Below are 22,007 nucleotides of genomic sequence, written 5' to 3'. Positions count from 1 at the left end.
TATATTTATGTTTTTTTAAATGTATCCTTCCCTAAACGTTGTTGTACATCACTATGATCTTGAATAAGTATTTTTTCTTTGCTTTATTTTTTTTATTTTGCATCTTAGACTCATTATCATTATACGCTGATTAATTTATAACAAAATAAAAACAGATATGTTACATGACTTGTTACATAAGGCGCATTATTTTATACCATAACAGACTTAACATCCATGATTTAATACGCTTATAAGCACTGTCTATGATATAATATGCTCATAAGTACATTGGCATTGAAACATCGGAGCAAACGAGGAGTCCATGAATGCGGCGACAGCGTCACAGAGTGGCGTCTCCATTGGACTACAAGCATGGCTACAAACTACAAATATTGCTAAATCTCTCACGCATGCGCATTTGGTTGCTTCAGTCACCTAGTATGACATCTTCATTATGCACGCCAGAGAGGAAAAAACGCCCGATACTGACATTTATTTGTCCTTTAATCTGTGTTATGTAAAGACTTCCGGTGTCACATTAGGACCCAAACCCTATTAAAAACACAGATATCTGACCGATGGTTCCTGGTGTTTGTCTGTGTGTAACCTTATCTTTCTATTATGGTATTTTAAGTTCTATTCTGACCATAATATTGTCATAGTTTATTCCTAGAAGGAACCAAATATTCTCCAAGAACAAGTCAGTCATCATTTACACAACATGCCGTGCTCATCTTCACTGCCTCTGAAACAGGCAGAAAGCGACCTCTGCTGGTGGACGAGAGGAAGGACAGAAACACAACAAAAATTATTATTAACTCTAAACTTTAGACAACCAACCCTTGAGGCAGGGGTGGCCTTTTTTTGTGATTGCTAAAAATGTATATTTACAATTTGATGACCATATACGGAACAATATAAGACCAAAACATAGTAAATTTGTAATTTTCAAGTAGTTTCTCTGCAAGAAAATCTGTGTTTCTAGACAGAAAACAACATATTTATCGAAATAACTAAACAACACTTCTAAACATTTTAATGTGGAGTGGAACTAAGTACATTTACTCAACTATTGTATTTAATACAATACTGAAGTAATTGTATTTTCTTTCAAAGGTCTTTTTTATTGATTGTCAACTTAAATATATAATAAATAATAAAATATTTTGAAGTTGTGGAAAAATACAGTTAAAATACGGAGAAAATATCTGTAAAATACCTTAATACTAACAGAAAGAGTAAGTCCAGAAAAATAGAACATTTATAAATATGACAGGAGGGACGCCACACTTTGTGAAATCTACGTTCTGTTCCCTGGATAGTAAAACACATTTTTTCCAGATTTAAACGGTGCATAATGTCTCTAATCAGCATCTTAATTTCATGCTACTTTATACTTTAACTCCACAACATTTCAGAGGAACATTTATATATAATATATAGTTATACAGTAAATTAAAACATTTATAAAATGAGTAAAATTAGATTTACTGCAGCCGGCTGCAATATTTAAATGCTGCTTACATGTTGCATAGTGAGTACTTTTACTTTGAAGCTGTAAGTACATTTTACTTTTGCACAAGTACTTGTATCTTTAAAATTGAGTCATTACTACTTTGTCCAAATACTTGACTGCAAATTTGTTCCTGACAAATCAAGTTTGGTGTATTTAATGGTGCTAAATACTACAGTTCCCATGAGCCTCATCAACAGTTGCATGAGACTCATTTAACACACATTTCGTATACAAAATACATGATACTACATAAACAACTGTAATCAAAAGGTATATTCCTGTATGTCACTCTTTGTGTATACATTGTGTGTTTCTGTACATGTTTTATTAACACTTAGTATTCAGAGATGTGACGTTAATCCAGTTTAAAACCGCGTGACTGAGTTTAGCTGCCAGAAGAGATGAGACGAGAGCTGACTCAGCATTTCAGGACCTCTGTTTGCTCCATCAGCTGCTTCCTCACCTGAAACAACAACAAAGCAAATAAACACTAAGAATTATTTAGCTTTAACACACTAATACCTCTCCCAAAAGTACACTTTATGAACACTTAATACTTCTACTCAGCTACTCTTTACAGGAACATTTTACTGCATTACTCGTCTTCAGAGTCAAACTATTATTATCAATAAATAAAATGTGATTCATTATTACAGTTTAAATTACCCAGCTGCATATGAAGTAATTATTTATGAGCTGCAACATTAAAGTGATGAACACAGCTATTTATTTATAATACAATTATTCTTTGATCTGTTTACTTTTGAAGCATTTTTAATTTCCAGCGTGCATGAAATGTATTCATTCATTCATCCTTTGTTGTTTGTTTATTGTATTCTTTTATGATTCTTTTATCCGTTCACCTGTAAAGCACTTTGAATATCTGACGTGAATGAATTGTGTTAATATGAAATGTAAAAAAGAATGAATGTAAATGAGTTTTCAGACCGGTTTCTGTTTCCTCTTGGCTTCCATCATTTCCTGCTGCTGCTTCAAGCGTACTTCCTCCAGACTCAAACAGCCACCTGTTCACACACACACACACACACACACACACACACAGAGATGAATGTATAACAATAAACATATTAAAACAGATCTTTGTGTGTGTGCGTGTCTCACCAACACTGCTGGGGTCAATGGAGACATAAGCCATCGCTCTGCTCAGCCGAAGCTCTTCTAAAGCGGCAAGCTCCGCCTCCGCCTCTGCTCAACCAATCACACGCCACATGACAATTAAACCGTGGAAAACAGTGATTATGCAATATGAAGCTTAATATTAATTAAAACTATATTAAGTTCATATATAGAAATAAGTTTAAAGAAATATAAGAAAAATAGGAACAAAAGACTTGAATAAGTCTTTTAAGTAAATAAAAAATGCTGAGAGAAGGGATCCAAGTGTGTTAAATATTAATGTTAAATATCAAATATAATTCCAATTCCTATCAGACAACTAAACACTTATATTCAGTAACCAAATTAAAACAATGGATGATTAAAACAGTAAACTTTGCTGCTGCTATAGCTGCTAAAGCTGCATTCTCTCTAATGTCCACCAGGGGGCGACTCCTCTGGTTGTATAGAAGTCTATGAGAAAATGACTCTACTTCTCTCTTGATTTATTACCTCAGTAAACATTGTAAACATGAGTTTATGGTCTCAATCTCTAGTTTCAAGTCTTCTTTAATACAGCATGATGTTCATTTAGTAAATGATGGTCCATTTAGAGTCAAACAGACCATAAAGCAGGGTATGCTTTAAACTGCATTTGTATTTTTGGCTTCACGTGACGACTCACTTCTCTGGATCTCTCTTCTTCTCTTGGGGTCCGGGGGGATGACGGTGAAAGCTTTCTGGCTGAAACAGAAGAACACACTCTGGTTTTATTCTTCTATGTTGTAACACATGAACATTTTAGGCATTCAGAAATTATATTTTATTGTATTTGTTTTATTTCATAAGATGAGAAGCCTAAAAGCCAAAGAAGGAAATTACAACCACTGCTTCAGTTGTTTAATTAACACATTTAATTGGCTTTTCACGTTAATGGAGGAAAGACAATTTTCCCCCAAGGGAAATGAAAGAGATAAGAAAATAATATTTATTTTGTGTTTATTTTCTGATGTTTCTCTTGTGAAATAAAGGAAACTTTCACATTTTCTATCATCTAAAAATGTAAAAGATGAACACTGACAGGTGGAGAAACAACGATATCGTCACACGGTATAAACAGTGGAACAAACCGTCGTGTTGTTTGTGGACATTCACCTGCAGGTCTGTTGTGGCAGTGTGTGTGTGTGCGTGTGTGTGGGGGCGGGTAACTAGTGAGGGACTAATCCTCCACAACAGATGGTCAGAAGTCAGCAGCAGGAAGACGGATACTTGAGGACAGCACACCTGCGCTTTATAGCAAGACTCTCACACACTCTCTAAATGTGCTGTTTTACGCTTTAGGAAGACTCGAATACGGACTGATTATGAGACAATGGGCCCCTGAGCTCAGACATGTAAAGGGGCCCCCTGCTCGACCATGTTCATGGTCGTACTGTGTCTGTTTAAGGTGGTTTTGTGTCTCTTGTAGTCATTTTGTATCTCTGTAGTCGTTTTGTGTCTCTTTTCGGTCTTTTTGCTTTTCTTTTCTTATCATTTTGTGTCTCTTTGTGTCGTTTTTTGGTAGTTTTACATATTGGTTTGATAATTTTATATCTTTTTGTAGCTGCTTTAGGTCTTTTTTTGACAATTTTTCATCTCTTTTGGATGTTTTGCATATCCTTGTAGTCAATTTGCTTCTCTTTGTAATTGTTTAGGTCTTTTTGGTTGTTTTGCATCTCTTTTTAGTAATTTTGTGTCTCTTTGTGGTCTTTATGTGTCTCTTTGCGTCTCGATTTACATCTTTGCGTCCTGATTGCGTCTCGATTTTCAATCTTTGTAGTAGTTATACGTCTCTTTTTGGATGGTTTGTGTCTCTTTTCAGTCATTTTGTGTCTCTTTGTGGTTTTTATACGTCGTGTTTTGGTCATTTTTTATCTATTTGTAGCTGTTTCGTGTCTATTTTTGGTAATTTTGCATCTGTTTGTAGTAGTTATATGTCTCTTTTTGGTAGTTTTGTGTCTTTTTCAGTTGTTTTGTAGTTGTAGTTTGTAGTTGTGTCTGTTTTTGGTTGTTTAACATATCCTTGTGGTCAATTTGAGTCTCTTTGTAATTGTTTAGTGTCTCCTTTTGCCTCTGTAGTTGTTTTGCATCTCTTTTTGGTTGTTTTGTGTCTCTTTGTGACTTACAAACAAGTAATGTCAGCAGTATCAAACAGGACCTCTCGGACGCACGTCTCCTCTGTCTCACCTCTCACGTGCAGGTCTCGTCTCAGCCTGGACCCATTGCTGCTCCCCCCTGTGCCCTGGACAGGCGCTCATCTCCCGGCCTTTTGGGGTAACGGCCGCGCGTTTCACAGAGCTGCTGATGGTCGCCCTCCGGTAGTCCGGGTTCGTGGTCGTCTTCGGGGCGGTGGACCTGGACCTGGACCGCCTCTCACAGCTCGGGTTTAACGCGGTGCCCTGCAGGGCTCCGGTGTTCCTCTCACACCGGTCCTGCTGCGGACACCTCGGGCAGCTCGCCGCGCGACTTTTACGCACAACCGGAACTCTGAGTTCATTCCGTGCTCCGTTAACCGGCGGCCGTACCGTCAACAGTTTGGTTCCCTCGAGCGTCTTCCTCGTGGCCTCCACCGGCTTTGACTTGATCACTTTTGTGGCTTGCATGTTTTAAGTCAAAGTGACGTTCTGTCTTCATAAACAAGAGACGTCATCTTGTGAATAATATCGATTAAATACCTGCACAGGTGTATCAGTGGCTGGGTTGCTATGGACGTTGCGTCAGAGCAACTGAAGTGTCAAGGTAAACGGAACACAAGGTGGGAGTTCAAGGGAGAAGTTTCAAAATAAAAGACAATTGCGCCAAAAATGAGGAGGAACGGTTTCATTAGAATAAAAGAAAAAGAAACAAAACTAAAATACAGGATAATTTTAGGGTAACCAGACGATAAACTGGCTTTAGGGGCATTAAAATAATATAATTCTGTTATTCAATTTAGACAATTAAATTGTTTTTAAGGCTGGATGTAGGCCTATTCATATTCTTCTATGATAATAAACTGAATAATTAGAATTTTAGAGAAGCTTTATGAGTCTTCTGATATTTTAGAGACCATGATTATTAAAGAAAATAATTATTAAATTAATTTATAATGAACATAATTGTTAGTTGCAACCATAATGGTCCAGTAGGATTTGTTATGCTTTAATAAACCACATCGGTTATTCAGATTATTTCTACTTTTTCCAACAGGAAACTATTCCCTCAAATCTGCAGACACTCAGCTTTTAACTGAAAACACGAGTTGCAATTCTACATTTTATTTTGAAGGCAGGGCCGCCTTGTAGTGTGATTGAGTTTGACGCAGCCGCAGATTAACGTCAGTGACGCAATATTTGTTGTCAGTAGGTGTGTGAGTCCAGTCTGCTGTTCGTCCAATCACAGAGGCTCATCCGATTAGTGACACGCGACTCTACACAGGTCACATGACCACATAGTGTCGAGTATTGGCTACAGTACAGAACATCAACTAAATATATATTTATATATATATATAGTTTTGTTTTCATAATAAACACAAAGGAATAAAAAAACTATTATTTAAAAACAGTTTTATTAAAAATATAATAGTGAGAATTTAATAAACTTTGATTATATGACACTTTTAAAAGTTACTAAGAACTAAAAGTGAATAAAAACATTAACAAAAATAAATTGAAAAATATTTAATTGAACTAAAGAAGAGATTTAAGCTTTTAAATCAACTATAGTCCCTCAACTAATATTTTAGGATTATTATAGTAATATAAAATATGATAATAAATATGAAGTATATATTTTAATGAGAGATTATGGTATTTAACGTAAGCACAAACAATCAGTGGTAGAAGTATTTATAATCTAATTTAAAGTATCTAACAGTACATAAGGCCAGCTACAACATTTAAGTGCTGCTCACATTTTAATACATTGGTAATTATATTAAATTATTATACAATAACTCAATGCTAAAAGGGAACATTCTACTACATAATGGATATTTCTACTTTTGATTCATGTTTCTGAAGATCTGAACAATCTACTGCAAACTGTTCAGCATCTTAATGTCCACTTTTATCCAATATATTAAACCTTTACAGGCTGTTATATAGATAATAAATGTGTAATTACATTTAGTGGAAAGTAACAAAGTAATAAATGTACTCAAGTATTTAAGTTCAGTAGCCTGAGGTACTTTTTATTTGCATTCCACTACATTTAAGACAGAAATATTGTGCTTTTACATTTATTTGACAGCTAATTACTTTAAGATTAATATTTCATATCGATCTGTAAATATGATATATGGTGCTTAATTATAGATAATACTACAAACAAGTAGATAATGTCGAATGCATCCCTTATAATAATCCAATAATGTAACACAAACAGTGTGAAAGGGGCCATTCTGCAGGAAGAGAACTGATCTTTTATACTCTAAACACATTGTGCTGATAATAAGTGAGTACTTTTACTCGTGCATAATGTTGCATGCAGGGTAATGAAGTATTTCCACTTAAATAAAGGATGTTCCACCGCTGTGTATTAATGAAACCCTCTGGTTGTTCTCTGCGGTCCTCCTGAGCTCTGAGTGGTGCTGTCTCGCCGCCGTCGCGCTGTTTAAAACCTGCCTTCCATTGCGTTTCTCCACCAGCGGACTAAACCAGGCCCCTCGTAATCAGCAACACGGTGGCCCCCCGAGCCGGGCTGATTCCCTCCACAGACCCCCGGCAGGTGCGGACGGTGGTGGGTTGGGGGGGCACCCCCGCATCTTGGATGCTGGATTTACGGACTGCTCTGGATGTGATGAAACCCGAATCAAAGTGCGACACACACACACGGGCCCGTCTTGCACACTGCTGCAACTTTGCGTGTTTTTTTTGTGGCTTTTCTGCAGGAGCTGAAGGCAGATAATCAGAGGTGAGGCTGGTGGTATTATCGTCTGGGGGAGGGTGACGCGCACTTCGCAGCAAAGCTCCTGCGCTGTCAGACGAGGAAGTGGGGCTTCATACACGCCCCATTTCAGCCTGTCGACCCTGCTGCTGCAAAAAAAGAAAAAGCAGCCCAGACCCGCTCATCAGATAGCAGCAACAGACTTTATTAACATGCGTTCACTTTCGGATGGACGACACCGGGAATAAACTGCAGGACGACGCCGATTTCAAGAGGAGGGGTGAGTGACCGGAGCGCCTTTTTACGCAGAACGTGGACATGACAATTCACCCCCCTAAAATATAATGTTATTATCGTGAGACTTATCCACTGTGAAGGCCTGTCTCCATCTTTTTTTCTTGATAGTCACATGCATGATCTGTGGCCTAGCTGTCAACCCGACAGTGTAATGTGACCCGTTCGTGTCATCCACGTCGTCTCCGCCTTCGTCTGCGGGAATTAAAGTGACGCTCAGCGGGCCAGATGTCAGCATCTGCCCCGCTGCTGTGCTGTGGAGTGGAGTGGCACCTGCTTGCGTGATGAGTTCAGGGTGCAGACTGAGTCCCCTTTTATAAAAACAGATGAGATTTTGCACACATGTTCCACATGTTGGCGGTGTAACTGTGGAGGGGGCCATTAAGTCTGGTAGGGGGTCCTGAAGCCACACTGGGACCCCAACACTTTCTATGTATGAGTTAACAGAATCTATAAACATTGATGCTACAGCTGAGATTAATCCATTAGCTGACTGACAGAAATCATTTGGCAACAATTGTGTACTATTTAGTTAATTTCTTTAGGCACAAATTCAAGGTTCCACCTCGTCACGTTTTTTTGATTGTAAACTGAATTTGTTTTGTTTTAGTTTTTCAGTCAAACAAAACTAGACAATTTGCACGGTCTGACGGTAAAACTCTTAATGTTTTCTAAAGAACTTCGAGCACTCTGAAAACTAACACAGATATAATACAGCCTGATTTAAGGAGTGGTGGATTCAGATAATTTACTCGAGTAAAAGTACTAATACCACATTGTGAAAATACTCCACTACAAGTAAAAGTCCTGCAGTCAAAAGTGTGTTTTACTGTTATGATTCAGGATTATTATTACTGCTGCATTAATGTGTATATTTCATGTTAACTTCTTTATAGCCTGTTGTCTAGTTTAATCTACATCAATGCATCATATTCTATAAGATCACATGTTCCCTTGAGAAACGCGTATCTCTGAAAAGAGCCTGTCATATATTTTCCAGCTGATCAAAGAGGCTTTTTAAAGAGTTTATTTAGCTGAAGAAGAAGGAGGATTTTCTCAACACTTCATCCTTCAGTGGTTCACTTAGTTATATTCCACCGGTGCATTAAAAGTCTATTAAAGTGGGCCCCACTGGGATCCCTGAGGTTCTGCAGGCAACACGTCGGGCACCACACTCGCACCTCAAGTCCCTGAAGGATGATCTTTAGTCACATGAACTGCTGCCATGACTCTGATCAAACACTGGTGTGTCAGTGAAGGACTCACTCAACATTTTCAACTTCAGACACAGCTGTGATCAACGCTATACAACACATTTATTACATCACTGTCGTAGAAAAAACTAATATTGGTTTAATGTTCTGAGCGTGGGTTTTCTCCTCGGGTGTGGGCCAACATTTAGGGATAATATTTGTTTAAGTTTCATCTGAGGATGTCTGGTTTTGTCTCATCAATTAAAAAGACTGATAACATTTCATATTAAGTAAAGTTTTATGGGTTGCAGCCGGGATTTTGGAAAGTCTCCGACCAGGAAAAGTCTCCAAAATATTTGAATTATTTGGCTTTTTGATCATTAAATATGTTTTATTTAAATGCAGAAGTTCAGCAACTGTTTATAACTCAACACAATCACCTAAACCGTCTTTGTCTTTGATCTTCTCTGTGATTTTGATTAGTTCTCTCTGGAAACTTAATAAATCATCAATCAAATAAATTATTGTTAAATGACAGACGCCCGGGTGGTGATGGGAACAGTGGGTTGTGTTTTCATCTACTGAGCTCGCAGTGACGCTCACACCTCTCTGTGGGTGAGTTACCGGACCGGTTTATTTCCCATCGAGGATGTCATGAAGGCCGGGGTGCGCTTCAAAACAACACAAGCTCATGCTTGTTTTCTGACAAGTGACAAAAGAGAGGAAAGAATGAAATATTGAATTTATTTTCTGGAGAAATACTTGTGTACAAGTACTGGAATCAGTACTTGCAATTATTTCCCTTTTTTCCCCCAATTGCAAATTATGCAGTTTGTCAACATGTTTTATTTATTGAGATAAAAGTTTGACTCTCACTTCAGTCAGATTTATTGGAGCTAAATAGGTTCGTCACTCAAGCAGACGGACTCCATCTTTGTTTTGACCAACTTCCTGCCGATCCCGCTGACTTTAACAGAAAAAAAACAATTGTTACCAAAAGGTTTAGTTTTTAATTTGAATAATAATCTTTGTACTATATAATCGTATATTCTAAATTATCGATACAATATTGCCACGCAAAATATCGCGATACTGAGCTGTATCGTTTTTTTCCCTGACAGCTTTTTCTTTGAGTGAACAGTAAAGTTTTAAACGATGAGCTGAAACTCACTATAAAGAGCACCGTAAAGACGAGAGAAGCTGCAGATTAATTTACCAGAGACGCCGAACATCACACATTATTTCGCCATCATACTTCAAGCTGTGATAACTCAACTGTACTCGGCCACATGCAGGGTTTTAGGTCCAAAAACTGAGCTCACTGGATCTATATATGTGAATCGTAAGATATTTGGAGAGAAAAAATGTTATAAAATTAGCCTTTAAATCACGCCAGTGTGCATTTGTACAAATGATCTTTCAAGCAGTAATATATGAGAATAAGGTGAAATGTTGCAATGAATGATCCATACGACAATCTGAAAGTAGAGACGAGGCTAAAATCTCCACAAAACATCTGACCATAAATGTTGAAAGTGTTTAATTAAATTACACTTTTATCTCTCACCTGCTCTTTCTCTGTGACTCACTTGTCTCTCTGACACCTTCTTGTATTCAAAATAATTTACAAAAATTAAAAACACCTCATTTATTTGATGTTTGAGTTCATTTTGGATTCAAATTTGTGTCAAACTGCACATAAAGCGTGACTTGTAATAATATATATATGAAGACTTGTCCATGGAGATAAAATGATTAGATGTGTTTATTATCCGTCTGTGTGTTGCAGAGCGTTAAAGTGTAGCAGGATGGACAGGGAGCTGGTTCGTCAGAGCCAATCAGAACACGGCGAGGCCACCAATGGAACCAGCCCTCGGACCGCGGCGGACTCCTCCACCCCAACAACCCCCAACCCTCCTCGACTCACCCCCAACCCCATGCTCCTGGACTCCCCCGCACCCACGCTGACGCCCACCACCTCCTCGCCTCCTCCCCCTCTCACCCCTGCTCCCTCCGTCTCCGCAACCCACGTCCCCAAAGTGGTGGCGACGGCGGCGACGGTGGTGGGCGCTCCATCTCCCCACATCCTCGTCCCGGCTCCCCCTAAACTCACCTCCACCGCAACCCCCGCCCTCCGCACGTACTCTCGCCCGATCCTTCCCTCCCCGTCGGGCGCCTCCAAAACATCTCCCCCCAAACAAATCTCCCCCTCTCCTCTTCTCCCTCCTTCATCTCCTGTTGCGTCCAGCACCACCTCGCCGCTCCTCTCTTCTTCTTCTTCTGCAACGCACAGCAGCAGCACCGCCACGTCAACCAAGACCTCCAGCAGCCTGACCAATGGGAACACAAGGCCCATACCCACAGCGACCTCCACACCAATCACGCCCTTTCACACGCCAGCCAGTCCACCTGGCAGACAGGTAACACACCTGATCAAACAGAACCACATCTCACTTTAAAAGGAACAGTTTGAAGTGAAATACAATTAGCATAGCTTAGCATAAAGACTGGAAACAGAGGGAAACAGCTCGCATGCCTCTATTAAAAGAAAACCCTTCATCCAGTTCCTCTAAAACTCACTAATTAACATGTTATATCTTATTTGTTTTATTACGTAGGTTTTTACAGGTTGTTGCAGTGACTTTCATTTTGTCACTCTGCTTCAAACACTATCATTTTCCAAGAAGAGCAAAAGATTTCACAGAATTATCAAATATGTGGAATATATGAGTTCACTGTTTTTCAACCTTTTTTACAAATTGATGGTTGTAGGCAAAAGATTATTTGTTTCAAAAAGTTGCAATATTGTATGTTTTGTAGTTATGTTCATTACTAAGTAAATGTATTTTTAACTCGTTTTTATGGTGATTTCTGATGAAAGTAAGAAGGATGAATGAAACATGGTGTATTGTGCGATGTGTTGTAACTCTGTGACGATACAAATGAAAAGCCCTGAAGGCCGTTTGTACGCTGCGGTATTTCTATCCTGCTTGTAAGGAGCATGTAAATACAATGCGCTCGCTTTGCATAGATGCAATCTTAGGTATGTCGCAGGCAACGGCAGCATTAACTTTGCTAACCAAATTTTTTATGACGGAGCAACAGGTGTCATGTGCCTTTAAAACATCAGTTTTACAACATTAACAGCCTTGCTTTTCTATGGCAATGTCTCTAAAAGCTCTTTCTGACCCACCCCCCTCTCTTTTTTGTTCCAGGTATCACAGACTCATCCTGTGGGAACACCTGGTCTTGTGCGAGCCAATCAGAGCCCCTCCCCTGTGAGGCAGAGGGTATCCCAGCAGACATTGCTCCTGGGGAAAGGTCTCAAAGGGTCTGGCCAAGACCAGGTTCTGCTTAGGGCTCAGATGGTAAACAGTAAACATAGTTACACACACACACACACACACACACACACTTATCATGAGATAAATCTTGTGGGACCCAGAGAACCAAATGTGGATTAATCCGCCGACAACAAATGCACCATTTCCTCCTTTTTGATTGATTAAAAACTACAGTGACCAACTGTTTTAGGAGACTTTTTATTAAAAATAAAAGTATGTATTTGTGAGCTGTTTTTAGAGATGTAGGTCCTCAGTAGGAGCCATGTCTCATATCTCAAGTGGTTGAAAAACATTTTTGTATTTACAATGACAGTAAATTGGACCCAGTCTGAGATTTTATTCAGTGTTGAGGTTATAAGTCCTCACACAAACAAACATTCCTCTTCATGACTCGAGTATGATTAGACTCTGTGCTTTAATTCCTGCTCTCCTCTTTTTATTTCCTCTTTTTCCTCCTGCAGCTGATTCTCACATCTGCTATGCGACCTTCCCTTTCCTCCTCTTCCTCCTCTCCTCTTTCCTCTAACCCTGCCTCCGCTAAGGTGAGCAGTCGGGCAACTTCAACCTTTTGCGCCTGTGTGATTTTCTGTTCGCTAAGCCCCGCCCCTTTTATTTACTGTTGTAAGCTTTCTATTCTGGCAGGAAAAAATTTACAGTGATAACATTTGTCATTAAAATCCTTAGTTTTTTATTTAAACAATGGAAGTTTTGCTTAAAACTGTCCCAAAATGTTTTGCTTTTTAAAAAACAGTCGGTTTATCTGCTTTCTGGATTACAGTTGATGAGAAGATTGATACTAATCTCAGATCTGTATGTTAACTATGAAGTCGGTTAGCGTAGCTTAGCACAAAGACTGTAAACCGAGGGAAACAGCTAGCCTGGCACTTTCAAATCAGGCCAACCAACATTTAATAGACATAGTAACCTCCTGAAATCTCCCTCAGTTTGACAAATAACCCTCAATAAAACGGACTAAACTGATGAAATATAACGGGGTCATTTGGGCGTTTAAGAGGTGCTGGTTGGCAGATTTTAATCACCATATGACCCGAGCCAGGCGAGCCGTTTCCTGCTGTTTCCAGTCTTTGTGCCAACTAGAATAAACTTAGAGATTGACCGAGCTGTGAAGCTAAAATAGCATCGAGGACCGACTTCCACAGACTGATGTCGTCAGTTACTGACATGCCGACTCTTAGAGGTAACGGACATAATGCCTGAAAGTAAAAAGGTGTTTAAGGATCTAACTGATGTTTACTTTTGTCTCCCCCCTCCAGCTCCAGAGTCTCACCCTGAGGCCTCCCCCCCCCGGGGCCCTCACCATCCCTCCTTCACTTCGCCTCAAGCCTCCTTGCTCAGCCCCTCCTCCCCTCTCTCGGCCTCACGCCCCCCTCTTCCCACCTCTCCGCCCGCGACCGCAGCCCTGCGCCACGGAGAGCCCCAACACGCCCGGCCGCCACCTCTCCGTCCCGCCTCCAAGTAGGTCCCCCCCCCCCCCCCCCCCCCCGGGGAGGATGACTCCCACTGGGAGACACTTCCTGTTTCATAGTGACCGTTAATCAGCTTATTATTTTGTTTGTTTGTTTCATTACTGATAATTATAGATAATGTGAATCAGAATTTGCTATGACATTTTTTCAATTCTTGCGTATTTTTGGGAAATCAGAATATTGTTAAATAATAAGAATTAAATCATTATTTCATCCCACATGGCCCCATTAAAAAGAAGGGAGACATTTCCCTTCTTCCCACAGTGGAGATCAAACTCTTGTATTCAGGAACCACGAGTCATTTCTTCAGGAATATAATTCTAACATACATGAGCTTCATTTTTAAAAAGCAGAAACTGAAATGATGTAACCGGATCCTCTCGTCCTCTATAGATACAGGTAATCACCTGGGCATTCGTGTTGTGCAGCGATCTGAGTGATAATTGGTTTGTTAGTTTGTGCAGAAATTATCTAAAAAACAAGCAGAAATGTAGCGTTTGTTCAGCACAACGGCTGCAAGTCATTTCTAATTACTTTTGGATTCATCGATTCATACTCTTTAATTCATAAAATGACAAAAGAAAATGGAGAAATGTTTAATTATTTAAATTATGTTATCTGACCAATAACCCCAAATCCAAAGACATTCTTTTGCATTTCTGCAAGTATTAGTTTGCAGTTATTAAAGGACAAATAAGGTCCTAAACCTTTAGGCGAGTGGCTCAATATTAATCTAAAAGATGTTTAACAGAATCAGAAAAATTGTATTTCTGCAAAATAAAGTTGCTTATTTTTAGACTTTTGTTTCCCTCATCGTTGCTTTATTTCTATAAAATATCGGGAGAATTTTCCTTGAAATATACAAAATGTACTGCTCACAACCTGTTTAGAAATGCAACTTGTGACGAGTAAATGTGGCTGTGTTTTAAAGCCGAGACGAGCCAAAAGGTGCTTCTGCTCTAAAAGAGCACCAGAAACCTGCAGATATTCTGTTTCCTCAGTCAAACATGTTATAACATACTCTTAGAGTTCAGGCCTGGGGGGGTTAACATGGTACTAGTTGGTCCTGTTTTACTTTCCCACTATTTCTACTTGTTTAAACAAAGAGAAAACCACATAAAGACGAACGAAGGATCAGACTTTCAGTAAGCGAGCCGTCAGTGAAGCCTCAGGTGACCCAGAGCAGAGATTTAGTCTCTTTACTCTTCAGATCCACAGAACTTTATTTTGAAATTCTAAAATCAACTACAAGTTTCATCTGCAATTAATTCATGTTTCTTTCCGTCTCTTTCATCTTGCAGCTCTTTACTCTCCGGTCCGAGCCGTCCCTCTGAGACCCAGACTTCATTCTCCTAACGGTCACAGAGCGGCGTCACCGCGTCAAACCTCGCCGCTGCAGCCGATCGCCGCTGCCCCCCCCCGCCTGTCAGGCCTCGCCCGTCGGCAGGCCGCTGGGCGGACTGAAGAGCTGCCCGTTGACCCAAACGATGCTCGGGGGGGCGGGCCAATCCCAGCGCGGCTCGTTATCTGTGACCAACCCCATGTCTGCTTCTTCCCACTTTGAGCGCTCGCCGTCCGCAGCGAGGCAGCTGCAGATCATCGCCCTCTCTTCAGGACGCCAATGCACCTACGCCCACACGGTGCAGTCGGCGCCCCCCATCGTAGAGCCGCCCGAGCCGTCCGGACAATCAAAGAGGATGTTGAGCGGCGACGTGCTTCCTCTTCCTCTTAACCCGTCGTTGCCAAAAAACACCTCGCCACTTCCCTCGCCTCCGTCCCTCCTGAGTCCGGCCTCCCCTCCGAGCCATCCCGGTCCTCTGACACAAACTGTGAGCCAGAGAGGAGAGGGGAAGGACGGCGAGGAGCAGCGAGACAGAGGGCGAGGGGTGAGACAGGGAGTCAGAGGTGAGGCGAGTGTTGGCAAAGACCTGAGGGGGGAGAGAGACGACCAAACAGAGAAAGTGAGGGAGGAGAAATGGCAGGAAGGAAGCGTCGTCGGTCGGAAGGAACAGGAAGATGAAACGGCCGGAGAGGAAGAGCAAATGGAGGTGACGGAGGAAGGCCGGCGTGATGGAGAGAGAGGCGAGGAGAAAAAGATGGAGGAGGAAGATGAAGGAGAGACCGCCATGGACCAGTCTGAGAACCGGACCAGTCAGATTCTCCATCAGTGTCAGAACACGGATCCTATCCCGACGCCAGTTAAAGACTCTAACGTGGAACCGAAACCCATCCTGGGTCTCATTCCGGCACCAGTCCAAACAGTCCCAGTACCAGTCCCAGTACCAGCTCCTGTACCGGAGGTCTCCGTCCAAAGTCAGAGATTACCAGAGTCTAGTCGGGACCTGCAGTCGGTCCCCCAGGAGGACTTCTGTGAGAACATGTCAACGCAGTCCGACAACCAGTCAGGTACCTCAGAGGGCACGTTTTATCCACGTACACCAACATATGCTCGTACAACGGTTAAAAGAATAGTTAGAAATACTTAGTTAGGTTTAGAAAAACTATGTAAATACTATGTATTTAATGACTTTATTGACTCTGATCCCCGTCTTTGCTCCTCACAGCGCTGTCCAGCCTCTCCTCCCAGTCTCCCCCCTCCTCACCCTTCGTCACCCCCTCGACAGAACACCCTCCCCCACTCCTCCCCGCTCAGACCGCCCTCCCGACCGACCTCAGCCTATCGCAGCAATGCAACACGGAGACGGTCGACGGAGCAGTTGGAGAGTCGCGGCGGCTGGCCGGAACGGAGACGGGACCTCTCGGCCAATCGGGAGACGAGTCCGAGAGCTTCGACCAATCGCCGGCCGGCCCCTGGGAGCCGAGGGCGTGGCCTGAGGGCCGGCAGGTTCTGACGCACCTGGTGGAGGGATTTGTCATCCAGGAGGGGCTGCAACCATTTCCTGTACGAACTACAGAAATTATACCATGATTAATGATGTATTATTGACAATATGCACAGATGCAGACAATTAATTTAATTCATATTTTATCAGTTGCAATGGACATAAATATATTTATCTATTTAAGTCTATTTTTGCCAGATTTGCATTAATATTTGAAGAAGCGACACGTTTTGCTCAATGCTATATGTAGCAAGTCAAAAAGCCAAAATACAGCCACAAAACATTTTTATGGATTGTAGTAGGTCTTTTCTTTTTATTAGGTTTGAAGCACATGTAAACTGCAAACTCAAAATGTTACTTTCGTACAAAAGTATTAGCATGAAAATATACCTAAAAGTACCAAAAGTCATTATGCAGGGAGGTCCATTTTTAGGATAATACACAGTGAAATGCAAACTCGCAGTGTGTTTAACTGCCTTTCTTTTCGTCGTGCAGGTGAACCGCTCGTCCCTACTGGTTCAAAAGCAGGTGAGCGAACCAGAGGAAGTGAACGGGACCAATGGCAGCGCGGCGTTGCCTGTGACGGACACAACGGACACGACAGACACGACAGACACGACGAAACAAGCGGTGCGCTCCAGCGAGTCGGAGGCCGAAGCAGCCGGAGACACGGACGACCTAGCCGACAGTAAGAGTCTCTCCTGTTTTAGAGGTTTTAAAGTCACGTGACAACAAACAGTAACTGAGAAACGAACGGTGACACAAAGAATAGTTATAGCATCCGTCTAATATATTTCGGATTAATCAACTAATTTAGTTGATAAAAAAAGTTTATAAAGAGTTGAAAGTGTTGTTTTTGCTGACCTCTGGTGGTTTAATGTCTCAACTTGCAGCGGTGATGTACAGGTGTACTTCAGGACACTGTGACATCACACAACTGTTTCACACAAGCTTTAGTATTTGTTTTGATAATTTATTGTATTTTACTTTTTTTCAACATCTGATTTGTTGTGTTTTTTTGCCTTAAACTTTTTGGTCATCTCTGAAGCGATTAATTAATTTTCAAGCAAAAACCAAATATTCTCTGGCTGCAGCTTTTCAAATTTGTTGCTTTTCATTGTTTTTCTATTTCTGAACTTGTATTTTTGGTGGTTTTGGATTGTTGGACGGACAACACAAGCAATATGAAACCAGTTTTCACTATTTTCTGACAATTAATAAACAATTATTTGAATAAATAAATAAAATAAAGGTTATTTGCAGTAAGGAACAATTGCACACGTTTGTCTGTTGCATCCAGAAGTACTTCAATAAAAAGAATGGATTTTAAAAAGGTAGCGAAGTATTTTTGCAGCTTTTAAAAAAGGGTTCTGAATCAAACACAGTTGACCAGCTTTGTTTCTCTCACAGGGTCGACTCACAGGGACAGGACGGTGCTGCACTGCCAGTTCTGCGGGAAGAGAGGCCACGCCCACAACTTCATGCGGTCCAAGCGCTTCTGCTCCACTTCCTGTGCACGCGGGTGAGAACCGATGTCATTGGCTGGAACACAGAAAGCAGCCAACAATGTCTGTTTGGTTTTTTTTGAGAGGCGGCGGTGTGTTCAGGGTTCAGGATGTGGTGTGAAGAGAGACGCGCAGGTGTTGAATGCAGATACGAGTGTGAATGTAAAGCAGCAGAACGAAGGAGGCATCAACATTTTCTTTTCTTCTCAGGTTTAACGTTCGTCTGACGAAGCGTCTGCGGGCTCTGAGTGCAGGTAGTCGGTCCGAGAGGCCCCGCCCAGTCCTGAACAGGGCGGAGTCTGTTCCTGGAAAGCCTCTTCTTCTGCGACTGGTAGGGACACTGAACTCACCACCGGTTTAAAACACTGACACCGTAAAAGAATAAACCCACTAGTTTAACTTTTCTTTTTAGAAAGAGAAATACTATGAACACCTCACATATTGAACACCTCACCTGTAGATGAAAAGTCGTCTTTAAAGAGTTTGTAGTTTTCCTTCAGAGAACAGTTTCAGTTCACGTTCACAGAAACTTTCTAAAAATGACTCCTTCAGTTTAATCTGCTTCTTTGTCGTCCACCTGTTTGCTGAGCTCACTCCAAACTCATCCAGGATACACTGACGATGTCTCAGTCCTCTCACACAGGTGTTAACGAGCACCTGAGAGTTATGGGATGTGGAGTTTGGAGGGCTGTCCTGAAGCATCGCAGCCATTTTGATGTTCAACAGGCTGAGCGTAGAGCCGCAATGAGACACAATATCTTCTTAATGAAACGTATATTAAAAACTAACACTTGATTACTTGATTGTTTTTAAATAAATACAGATCATTTAGATCCCCTTTAGAAGTATATTCCTGGCAGCAATGAGGCAGGTTGGTCCTTATGTGATAAATATATTGTTAGAAAACTTAAATAATGGACTGAAGGTAGAAACTTTAAACATTGATGTGTCATTATTAACAGTTTAATTTGTTAAACCTGTCACAGCGGCTGATAATATAGGATTTTTTACTCGTATCTTTACATCATTTACTTTCATACAGGTTAGTGCAGTTCAAAGTGCTTCATAGACAACAGATAAAGAAAAAAAATAAAATAGGAGTAAAATAATTTTAATTCAACAAATTGAGACAATCAAAATGATATAACAAAATGTGATAAAATAGATAAATATAATAAAACAGAATACAATTTTAGTACTCCACTACAATAAAATAAGTGAATAAAATAAAAAATACATTGTTGCATTTCTACCACATTTATTTTGACTTTTAATAATTAAACATTTAAGGAAGTATTAAAATAACTCACCTCTGCAGCCTCGTGATCTCTGGAGCGCCGGTCGGCGAGAGAAGGAGGGGAAGGAGAAGGCAGTGGCGGCAGACGACGATGAGGAGGAGGAGGATGATGAAGAGGAGGAGGAGGACATGGAGGGAGGAGCGGAGGAGGAGGAGGAGGAGGAGGAAGATGAGGATCCTGCTGTTGCCATGTCGGCCAGGATGGAGCGTCGGGCGGCGCGGAGAGCGAGGAGGGCGTCGGCTCCGGCGTTGACCACCTCGACGCCCTCGAGCACCTTTAAACCCGCCCCCTCCCAGTGGAGCGTGGAGGACGTCACCGCCTTCATTCACACGCTGCCAGGTGAACTTCAGTATTTAATCAGTAAAATGCCTCATTTACACAAACACTCGAGCGTTTTAACCGGCAGCAGATGACAATTAAGTATTTCGCAAAGCGCTGAAATTTAACCGCAGGCTGAAGTAACGTGCAAACTTTAAATCACTCAACTGTCAGCGTGTCACTGGAAACATCTGGAAGAAAAAACGAAACACAGCACAACTCAAATCTGTAAATATCTGATAAGATGATTTTATTGTGAAGATTTTAGTTTAATAACAATTATTACACTCACACCTCATGATTATTATAGAGCTCTGACACCTTTTTAATAGAGTTCAGAATGACGTGTTTAAAGTAGATGAATGACAAATCTAACAGCTCCTCCAAACCACAGAGGGACTCAACTGAGCATGCTCTGTGGGCCCCTAAAACTTTTCCCACAATCCATTGCTGTGTAATGCAGCAGGCCTTTGACAGGAAACATCTTCACATGTACCAACAGAGTAAAGTAGAGTAGTTCAGAGTCGTGTTTACTCACTCTTTTATCTGTTATTTGCAAAACGTTCTTGTGTTTAGACAGAAATATAAAACTGAGAACTTTTAATTTGTTAAATAAAAAAATGGAGTTGCAGGAAAATATGTTTCCTCAAAGTAAGGTATTAAAAGCTCAGGTATTTCACTGACCATGATGACACTCGGCTTGTTTAGTCACTGAGCTTAAATGTATCACATAAATTGGATCAATGAAAAGTTCATTTGAGGGGTTAAATAAGTTAAGTTATTATTGTTATGTTGAAACAGTAAAAGATCTCCTTTTGATTTCCCTTCAGAATAAGAATCAAGTTTATTTCCGAGAAGGTTTTCACATTAAAGGAATTTGTTTTCATGTTTTGGTGCATGACAATAAAAAGAAAGAGAAAAATTACAATAAAAATAACAAAAACTATAAAAAAGAATGTAAAAATACATCTTTTTTGGGGGCAAATTTGTAAAAGTTCACAGTAGAAAGTTAAGAGAATATGTGCAATACACAGAGATGATAGTCCAAGAGATGTGCGTTAGAGAACTAATCTTCATCTTTGTGTTTCAGGCTGCAGCGACGTGGCCGAGGCTTTCAGGCTGCAGGAGATCGACGGTCAGGCTCTGCTGCTGCTGACCGAGGACCACCTGATGACCAGCATGAACATCAAACTAGGACCGGCTCTCAAGATCTGCGCTCACATCAACGCACTGAAAAACCAATGAGAGCGAGAGAAAACACAGACTGATACAGAGAAATAAAAGAGGAGACAGTCGGGGCGAGGAAACAGAGAAAGAGAGAGTTTTTACTTAAAACAAAAGCTGACACCAAGGATGACAGAACAAAGTCACAAAAAGAGATTCACGGTAATTTATGAGATTATAAATCGAGGTGTGGCCTTAGGAGAACGGGAACAGACGCACGAAGACACCAGAGTCCAGAAGAAATGTCATCCATTTTGGGCGCTCTGACTGTAGCAGGAGACCAGGGGGGGGGGGTTTGTAACTTTCTGTACATTTTTCATGCTGCTGGAGAGTGTACATTTGAAGCTATTTCATGAAGGATTTTGAACATTTAATATATAAAATTTGTCTATTTAGTTTTTTTAGAACGTGACGTCAACGACAGATCTATCCAGTAGCTAACATAACCGGTGTGTGTAAAATAATAATAATAATAATAATAATATGTAGACTTTGTAAGTGATTCATGAAAGTGTAATGTTTTATATCACTATATTCTGGACAACATGTCTGTGGATTTTAAAAAAGGTCACTATCAGGGTAGAGACTGGTGTCTTTAATCGTCACATTTTTATGGTATCATGCTTGAAATTATTTAATAAATGAATAATTAATCAAAATGGTTGTTTTATCTCATTGTCTGAAGTATAAAATGTTTTGTTTTTTAAACGGATGAATCACCAGCAGAGGGCAGCAGTGAGGCAGGTGAGTGATACAAGAACAAAAATCTGTTTTATTAAATATCCTGATTTGAATTCATGTCACAAAGTTCCTTCCGGAGATCTAAAAGCTCAAATTTAAGCGAAATATTCCAGGTCGTACCGTATCTCCTGCTTTTCTGATGGATATAGGTCTCTTTGTTTTTCTGTCTCGAGTCTCTGTCTCCATATCTGGTTTAAGTTAAGATCTCGTATGCGCTCTGATTGGCTCACAGTTTGGA

The 22,007-nt window shown here is 40.7% G+C and overlaps 2 protein-coding genes across 2 annotated transcripts; one reads left to right on the top strand and one right to left on the bottom strand.

The window, feature by feature from the left end:
- Positions 1-1,825: 1,825 nt before the first annotated feature.
- On the bottom strand, positions 1,826-5,256 carry LOC306712027 (uncharacterized protein; the record flags this gene model as incomplete). Its single annotated transcript, XM_079181123.1, has 5 exons — positions 1,826-1,961; positions 2,447-2,523; positions 2,621-2,704; positions 3,300-3,358; positions 4,841-5,256. The coding sequence occupies 5 exons, from the start codon at positions 5,254-5,256 to the stop codon at positions 1,917-1,919; spliced, it is 681 nt and encodes a 226-aa protein (XP_079037249.1). The 3' UTR covers positions 1,826-1,916.
- A 1,979-nt stretch (positions 5,257-7,235) lies between these two features.
- Positions 7,236-21,677, top strand: LOC306712582 (uncharacterized protein). The gene is given in 12 exon segments (XM_079181917.1): positions 7,236-7,802; positions 10,799-11,429; positions 12,225-12,377; positions 13,628-13,829; positions 15,142-15,257; positions 15,259-16,246; positions 16,405-16,742; positions 17,179-17,371; positions 18,094-18,205; positions 18,399-18,519; positions 19,507-19,825; positions 20,895-21,677. Coding segments are annotated over 11 exon segments (3,309 nt in total). The 5' UTR covers positions 7,236-7,802; positions 10,799-10,817; the 3' UTR covers positions 21,050-21,677.
- The last annotated feature ends 330 nt before the right edge of the window (positions 21,678-22,007 follow it).

This window comes from Pholis gunnellus (genome assembly GCF_910591455.1).
Source record: "Pholis gunnellus genome assembly, chromosome: 20".
Lineage (NCBI taxonomy): Eukaryota > Metazoa > Chordata > Actinopteri > Perciformes > Pholidae > Pholis > Pholis gunnellus.
Note: the sequence above shows the minus strand (reverse complement) of the source record. Positions and strands in the feature narration are given on the sequence as shown.